Source organism: Limulus polyphemus, unplaced genomic scaffold (assembly GCF_000517525.1).
Source record: "Limulus polyphemus unplaced genomic scaffold, Limulus_polyphemus-2.1.2 Scaffold932, whole genome shotgun sequence".
Classification (NCBI taxonomy): domain Eukaryota; kingdom Metazoa; phylum Arthropoda; class Merostomata; order Xiphosura; family Limulidae; genus Limulus; species Limulus polyphemus.
The window spans coordinates 267890-277607 of NW_013666542.1; the positions used below are offsets into that span (position 1 = coordinate 267890).

At 32.8% G+C, this 9718-nt stretch overlaps 1 protein-coding gene across 1 annotated transcript in view; it reads right to left on the reverse strand.

Moving 5' to 3' along the window:
* Positions 1 to 4603: 4603 nt before the first annotated feature.
* LOC106461314 overlaps positions 4604 to 9718 on the reverse strand; it is a 66472-nt gene continuing 61357 nt past the window's right edge. Inside the window, exon 2 of the mRNA XM_013921131.2 lies at positions 4604 to 8373. Within this exon, the coding sequence (XP_013776585.2) occupies positions 7055 to 8373 (1319 nt within the window). The 3' untranslated portion in view covers positions 4604 to 7054. The remainder of the gene's footprint in view (positions 8374 to 9718) is intronic.

Consider the following 9718-nt stretch of genomic DNA (forward strand, 5'->3'; position numbering starts at 1 on the left):
GCTTTCCACCTTTATCATGAGCATACAATTTGAGTGATAGAGTTCATTACAGAAATTGTATGCTCTTGATGAAGACGTATAGCAGAAAAGTTGAATAAATAAAACAATTTGTAGAATTCTCTGGAGTTATATTTATTTATAATCTTTGTTTTTACTTGTTGAGAAAAGTTAGATAGTTACGTAGGATGGTGTGTCACTGATAACATTTCCTATTTAACTACATTTGTATGTGTAACGAACTACAAAGTTCTATTTATTGTCATCATTATCGTTTTTTCATTAGTCTATCTTTAAACAAGTAACAATGACGCTTGAGAAAAAAAAACTTGCTTCAGATTCTTTTCAGTGATTTCATTAAATGATGTTTTTACCTGAGCTAGACAAATTAACTAGCAGATATTAACTGAAAATACTGTAAAGTCTCTCATAGTTTTCCATTTTTGCTTCGTCGTATCAGTTTAGGCAAGTTTGAAGTCGTTTTTTTTTTTTTTGAGAATTAAATTTATAAGTAGCTCCATGTTATTACGCTATGTTCCCATTTGATACAGAAAGATATTATCGTTTATGAAAAATAAGAAATTTAGAGACTGGTGTCCCTTTCAACTCCTGTAGTTTATGATTTAAAATACTTTTTATTGATATTATTTCGTGGTGAGGTGCACTCGAAATAAATAAATTTTACCTCTTTTCTATCATCCAATTTTTACACAAGTTGTTTGACCACCAACGTAAAGAGATGACAAGTATATAGACTTTTTTTTTTTTGTATTACCTTTTTTTCGATATTTATTGTCCCTAGACAGTGAAAATTATTGCGTGGCTTTAAGAGAAAGCTCAAATGATAAATTGTTGAAGCGTGACGACCAAGGCAATGCATCATCGTTAAGTCGACGGGAAAATCGTTTGATATTTTGAGTAGGAAATAGTTTCTACACTCGGGGGCGCTGCATGCCGCAATTAGGATGTAACTAGTAGCTACGCGACGTTAACTTTGTGAAGAAAAGTAAATGAGTATCAGTGTTGTAAGCACTTTTACTGGCCCAACTTTTTAACCTAACATGACTACTTTAGCATTTCTTCTGTAATGCGGGTAGTTCGTAAGTAATAAATGAAACACATATATATATATATATATAAGTATTACATTAACAACTGAAATGGTGAGCTTTCCCTCATGTAGTTCGTAAGTAATAAATGAAACGTATATATATATATATATTTAGATATTACATTAACAACTGAAATGGTAAGCTTTCCCTCATGTTAGCCTTCGATTAGGCAGACTTTTGAACTATGCTTTCATACTCTATGTATAATGTCTTATTAACTTCTTTTTCTTCAATGGACACCGCCTCTATGGACCTCTTAGACCATCACCATGTGAATTTGGAATTCTGTACTACCAAGAAGAAAAATACCCCCTTAGAAACTCCCAAAACTTACCAGTTTCATGTAAGTAAAGAAATATAAAAACAAACTCTGTCTTTTATTTTTTATTACACATCTAAAAAATAAATCTAGAATTGGGAGAGTTGTTTATTTATAAACATGGCAGTAAAAGAATTAACCTAAAATGATATCAGTGTGAAGTAATGAACTTTAAACTCCAGTAATTGAGGAAAACTTCGAATCAAACGCAATGATCCGTTACTCTGAGTAGATTAATAGATACATATACATACATACGTAATATAGGCAGAGTAATAAAAATTGTGGTTTTAGCCGCTGGACAACAACTGAAAACTAAGTACTTAAGTAACGAAGTTATTCTATTCAGTTTTTGGAAAACCAGTACTTAAATTTGTAATTTTCCTGTTTGTTGTTAAGAGCACAGCTGCACCATAGGCTCTGTTTTATGCTTACCATGAGTACTTAAACTCGGGTTTTAATGTTATAAGCCTCGAGACTTACCGCTAAGCCACTCGAGGTGGCATAATTTTCCTGAAAGGTATTGAAATGAAGATTTTCATGGGATATTTATAAGTCTGGAATTTCTATTAACTACTTTATTAAATGACAATCTTTGCTGATTTTTACAATTTCATTGCCACCTTTGGACTTAATTAGAGAGTAGGTAAAATGATAATTAGAATACTGTCTAGCTTTAAAAAGAAAATGAAGCTCCAAACTAATCCTGTTACATACAAGTCAGGTTATTTATAGTTTTCGCGTAAAGCTGCACAAGCGCAATCTGCGCATAGCTGTCCTTAACTTTGAACTGACAGACTGGGGGAAGGCAGCAAGTCAACAACACCTAATTCCCAAATTTTGTACGACCAAGTAATAGGATTTTATACTCACTATTATTGAGCATCCAAGGCTCTTATGTGCACAGCGAGTTTTTGCAGCAACGAGACGCAAACCATGAACCCCCTGATTCACAATCCGAGGGCTCTTTACCCACTATGTTTATCATTACCAAGGAAACTATGGGTATAAATATGTTAAGAAAAACATACATTCAATATTCTACGCTATGTAGTAATATAATACAATAAGGGTGTCTTCTACCTTGGCAGACAACTAACCTTGCAAACAAAATTATAACTTGGAGAGTAATTTTTAATTACCAAAGTATTCTTATTCAAAACGTTTAGAAAAATTAATCTTCTTCAGTTTTATGGAGTTTTTAATTATCCTTTGAAACTTTTTCAGTAATTTTTATCAAACGAGCGTGCTCTCACCACTTTGTATCATTTTGATAGTCACGTGTATCGTGAAGTGTAACAAAGGTTTTGGTTTGAATTTTTCAGTTTTAGCGGAAATCAGTTCAAGATTATACAACTTAGTTTAAATAAACCCGTCCCAACATTTATCTGATTATATCAGTCACTGCTCGAGTTTCCTATGAATCAAAAACCCTAAATAAGTTCACTGAACCAAGAGTAGGTCGTTCTAAAACCTACGTAGCTTTACTTATTAAGCTATTTTTTGACAATTACCATTTATACTTCTGTAAAAATTGAAGAAATATACCAGGAATCTTTATCTTTGGTACTAAATTGGTAACACAGTTCCCTGTGTTAGTTGATAATGCCATTATATATTCGATTTTAAACTAGCATTCGGTAGATGATGAAAAAATAATGTAACAATGAAAAAAAACATGACTGTTAATTAAACTTTCTAAGGCAGTCAATTCAAGCGTCCAATGAAAAACGTGTTATTATGATTGCCCTCTGCGAGATACACGAGTTTTGAGTAGCACTTCGCTGAGCACTTTCTATATTCCAATAAACGTAACGTCGAAGGTTTGTTTCAAACTTAGTACAAGAGAGCTATGTTTGTGTGAAAGAACTCGAAACGGTAATGGAAATTTTGGTGGCATGTTACTGAAGTAAGTGTTTGTTTGCAATCTTAATATTTATCATGCGATTCTTTTATAGGTTTTCAAAAATCGTTGGATATATAATCAGTTTATTTTAACACTGAAACAAAAGACCACTGAAGCTCTAGAAAGTAGCATATTTATATTTGCTTTTTACAAGATAATGTGTGATACTAAATTTTGAAGCAAGCAACCACTTTATTCTATGAAGTTCGTGTTGAATAATTTGCATGTTTCATATTACAATGTTTACCAAACATGATGCTAAAATATAAACCAACAACTTAAAACATGAGAGTCAAACAACATTTTAATGAATCATGTGGTATATTACAACCAGTATTTTTTATGGTATAGCAATAACAACTATATTTCTCTTTACCCACCTACTCACTTCATAATTTTTTTCTCTTGAAAACATTGTGTATAGATAAAAAAATCCTTTTCCTCAAACGGTGTACATTACTATTTAAATACAATGTTAACAAATATTACCAAATTGTAAACATACAAACAAATTGCATAACTCTGAAAATATTTCATTTATAGCTACTTTTGAGCACAGTCATCACTTAATTGAAGTGATTTGTTTGTGTGTGTGTTCATCAACAAATACTTAAATTGTAGCTCGTATACTTTTCATGTTTCTAAGTGCCCTAGAGATGTTCAGAAAGAAGTGAAATTTTGCTTCTCAATCGTTGAATATAGGTACATTCCGACCAACAAATGGAATAGATCAATATCCGTTAGGTGCTAGTGACATCATATACTGCCACTGCAAGTGAGGCGCAACACGGTTATAAAATGACAACTGCAAGAGACATTGATTTTTAACAACTTGTTGTAATCAAGAGTGAAACGGATGGATGAGAAAAGGCAGAGTGCATAAAAAAAATTAAAATATGTGTACCATGATAAATCTTTATCACAAAAACAAATGTGTGAGTGGGTTACAGTGTTCGAAATATGAACACAAGTCAGGTCAGTCACAAATTGAATTGAATGATGAGACAATCACAAAAGTTGACAATACGATAAAAAATTACAAACAACAAATACGTATCAATGAGGTTGAGAATACGGGAATCATCTATCATGTCTACACAAAGTACCCGTTAAATACATACGGCGCATTTCCTCCATGACTTAGTGAGCTTCATCATAAAAATTTGATAAAATGCAGGTGTGGTGTTACGAATCCAGTTGATTACAACTACTTTCATATAGACTGAATACTGATACTCATTCAATAAACTGTGTCACTGACACAGATTCCTCTATATCCGATATGACTGGCCTGCAGGGAATAAAATATCGTTAATTTCTATACACCCCCGTATCAACACTTAAAATATATATTGGAAGAGAGAAAAATATTGAGTGTATTACCGCTTTTTAGTACTTTTTTGGACGATAACATAAGTTATGAGAGGGTTTTTATGACTCCATAAACTTAGTTACAATTCGACTTGTACAACATTCAGTTTTACGTTTCTGATAAAACTGAAGGATTCCAGTAAAACATATTTGGCTAAAGAATTATTTAAGAAAGAAATTGAACTTTACATTTACAGTTTGATTTGTGGTAATTTAGCAATTATCCGTTTTTTTTTACGTTATGATTATGCACGCGTACATTTTGGCGGAGAGTACACAATGAAAATAAAAAGCAAACTGATTTTTGAAATCAGTTTGGTACCATTACTTGACAGCAAAAAAAATGTTTAATGGTGCAGAATAACTTTTCGAAGTAAGACCTATTTAGGGATTCATAAGCGCCACCTATCAATATATTTCAATTCACAAAATATAAGTTCGCCCAAATTAAACACATTTCGTAAGGTAAATATTAGGCAGGTCTGATGAAGTTTTGATGATCTTTCTTCTTCTTTCTGTTCACATGTATTCAGTGTTAACTTGCTGTACACAATACTACATGTTTTCACTGCTAATTTTATATATGTGTGTGTATATATATATATATATCACGATCGGGAAAGTTTTAAGATTTTGATAAACAAACATATCAACAAGCTTGTAGCACGTACAAAAGGCTTAGTTTCCCCAGAAAAATTTTCCTTACAGGGCATTATTCTCACCAACTCATAAATGTTATATAGTATAAGTTGAGAGAGAGACAGAGAAAGCTGAAGAGGTTGTATGAGTGAATTGAAGAGAGTTTATTTATTTAGTAGCCCGAATTGATTCTTCCCAACTGTATGACCTCCACACGTGACAGAATAACCTACCCAAACAAAGTATTCATGCGCCACCTAGGTAAACATGTCTTATGATAAAGAAGTCTTTCGATAAATGTCTTAATATAAGACAGGTCTTGTTAAATATACCTTGTGTTCAGCATGGTTTATATTAAGAATGTTTTATGTTAAACGATGGATAAAATTCTCTTATGTAAACACTCCTTTCGTTAACAATTCTCATGTTAAACATGCCACTTCTAAAAACGGTTTAAGTCAAACAAGCATTCTGTTAATCATGACTTATGATAAGCCCGTGTTAGGGTAATAAATTTTGTGTTGATTATCTATTATATTTCCTGTTTTTATGCAGAATTTTTTGTGTCTTATAACAAGCATACTTTATCTTAAACATGATTTTCGTTAAACATGTCATATATTTAGCATGCCTTAAGCTAAAAACTTCTTATTTCAAGCAAGGTTTATGTTAAACACATTTCATGACCTTCTTAATTCATTTGCATTACACTCCGGTGATTTGGTTTGCTTTAACTCTAAAAACATTTGTATCTAGTTGTGCAAAATAAAAGATTATAATTTTTTGAAGCTTTTAATGTGGACTCGTAAATATCAACTATATTAGGGTAAATATACTTTAGTGTATATATTTACAGAAACAAATTTTCCTCAAAAATAATAATAAAATTTATCGCATATACTAGAACATTTTCATCCAAATAGTTTATGTTTCAAAAGTGACCCCTTAAAACTTTAATAACTTTGATAGGTTGAGGACATTCTAAAGACTAAAACAAAAAATAAAAATCCTTAGGAGCTTCAAGATAAAACCAATACCTTTAACATGGTTATATTGGAAGAAAGACGTTAGATTTTGTATACATATGGAACACAACAAAATATGAAATATCACTAAATTAGGTATTATTGTCATTTGAGTTTATGGTCAATTCCTTTGCCTTTTTGTTGCTTAAAACACGTTATTTTACTTTGAGGAACTGACTAGGCAACCCCATTAATCGTTACTAAAATCTAGTCTTAATTCAAAACCAATATGAAATTACTTTTTATTCATTTGGATGTACTTTAACATACTAATAATTTTTAAGTAATTATTGCTCATTAAAACTATAATAAACATTCCAAATGATCGGCTAATTTGGAGTCTACTATACAGTTAAAATTGATTTTCCATATTACACACCTTTTTTTGGGTTTTTAAACGAACACAAATTGTCAAGTTTCTTTATTATTAAATTATCGCTTTATTAAAGGCACATGACAAATTTAATTACGAATTTGCAATCTGATCTCATATGATTTCAGCTTTATGTCCTATGGAAGGAATATATAAGGCACTCTTTTTTTTAATTTACAGCTAACAGTTGGGGTTTTAGCTGTTCTTTTAATTTAGTCAATTGGTACTTTAGGAGTCACAAGATGGAAAATGTATTAGTATCATGCTGGAGAGATACTATTTTTTTTTCTTAATACAAACTGGCTGCGAGTTTCAAGAGAATATTTGTCGAGTTTCCTTCAAAGCTGCAATAACTCCACAGGTATCGTCTACACTGTCCTGTTGAGAAGAATTGATATCGGACCCTGGATGCATGGAGCAAGGATCTCTGCTGGGAGGCAGACGGTCATCCACTCTGTAACTACCACTGAAGGAATCCGGCTGAGAATCTGGATTGGTGAAGTTTGGAGACGTCTGGCTATCATAGGATCGTTGAAAATTGAAATCGAGATTATAATCATATGTCCCATGGTACTCAGTTGGATATAACGTCGAACCCGAAGAACCGATATCCGGATAAGACGACATCAGGTTGTCTTTTAATCCTGTATCCATATCTATTATACCCGAATCTATGCAATCTTGTCGAGAGGAGTAGCCGCCGATGGGTACAGAGTATCGAGGAAATCGTGGTGATGAAGTCTTTGGTCGGGAATCCAAAGCTTGCCCTTGTTGCAACGAAACATTCTCAAATGTGGAATAAGGTCCTTGGTTGCACATGGAAAGGAAACTGGTTTGACGCTCCAGTGCACACGATGGACGATGTGTGTCTTGAGACAACTTGATCATTGAAGAAGACGGACTTCTTGCAGAAAATGAATAAAAACCTTGTTGAGCTGATTGCTGAGTAACTGCGTTACAATAATTAGAGTTTTCCATTATAACAGCAGAAAGATTAGAAGTGGGGCATGTCATATCTAGCTCTCCTCCTTCGCAAACTCGGTTTTGAAAAGGAGGTTTAATTTCGTGTAAAAAAGAGGAGGAGTCACTAAATTTGGCCATTAGCTGACCAACTGGGTTCCTCTTCTTAAGCTGCTCCTTCAGGGCATAATGAAAAGCAAAATTATCGACTTCCATTTCGACAGGAGACATTTCTGGTGTTGGTAAAGAGCGGATAGTATCAAGACCTACACTGCTTTTATTGGACGAATCAGTGTTAACTTTGATGCCAACTCTACGACTTGGAATTTCGGAACAAGGACTTCCACGAGGGGAGGAATCGGGAGTCTGCACACCGTCTAATTCATTGGTTGTTGGGGGACGGGACCCTATTGAGACAGCGGTTAGACCAGTGGTAGCAGGATAGTATAAAGGATAAGTATTTTGGCAGCTTGATGCCCCCAATATGGATGGACTCTGAACTGATAAAAGAGGGTTGGTTCCTTTTCTAGCTCCACGTTTAGAATGCTGTTTCCGTCGACGCGGCCGATATTTGTAGTTTGGGAAATCATGCATGTGTTGAACACGTAAACGTTCTGATTCTTCCACGAATGGTCTTCTTTCCTGGGGTGTTAGATTGCGCCATTTCTTTCCTGTTACGAAAGAAAGGAAGAATAATATATGAAGTTTATTAACATTCCCGAGACAAATCATTTATCTTTTTCTAATGCTAATAATATAGCATGCACGGAATTATAATGAAAACACATTATTTAATACAACAATGTTGACTAAATTTTAGGTTATAAACAATAATAATGCCGAACAATTTAATTCATAAACTTATATTTGACATCAATTTATGAACTACAAGCTGAAATACCAGTCAACTGACGGGAAATGTTTAAACTTAATTAAAACAATGTAAGTTTAACAGCAATCATATATTTGAAAGTAATAATTTGAACATAAATTTTGTCCCAAAATTTTAGAATTATAGCAAAGCTTTTTTATAAACAATATCTGCAGTTTGCTGTCCATCTACCAACAAATAACGATTTTCAGGTGATCACACACTGGAATACCCTACATCTCTTTGACCATGAGAAAAGCATGGTTGTTTGAGAAACACTCCAGCAACTTTCACACTTTGACCTTGAATCCCTTTAAAATATTCAACATTGTCTAAAGCGGCAACCTGCCAAGATTGTTTAGAGAATGACTCAATAGGCTGAGAGTAATTAACCAACAGACTTTACAAAATAGAAATAGTGTTAAATTCAATTTTGATCTCCTTAGGACATTTCCCATAGTTCACAGTGTTTACGTACAAAATTTGGTTGAGATTGGCCCAGTAGGCTCGGAGGAGTTAGGGTGCAAACAAACACAGATTTCGTGTTTATATATATATATATATATAGTAACGACGCATAGCTTAATAGAAAATGTACAGGTAATACCTGTTAATAAAAGTTAAATGCTCATGACAAAATGTTCTTAAATAAAGAAATGCCAAACTACTTTATGTATAATAACGCTTAATAGAAAATGTACAGGTAATACCTGTTAATAAAAGTTAAATGCTCATGACAAAATGTTCTTAAATAAAGAAATGCCCAACTACTTTATGTATAATAACGTTAACCACATAGTGTATAGTTGAGGAATGCATGCCCTCATTACTTTATAAATAATAATAATAATGACACTCTTGGATACAACACTGAATAATCAGCATCATTTAGGACTGTTTCAAACCTGCCTTATACAAAGATGCATATTCAACCTTATTGTGTAGACAATAAAAACGACTCACTGTTTCATAGAAATTATGACAAATCCGAGTTTATGACAAATAATAGTAAAGCCCACAGTTGAATATAATGGTATTAGTTTATCATTAATAATAACGTCAGTGTTTAATACAATGATGTATAGTTGATAAGTATTGTTTCTTGGTACTTCTGTATATATATAAATATAATAGTACTGTCTGTT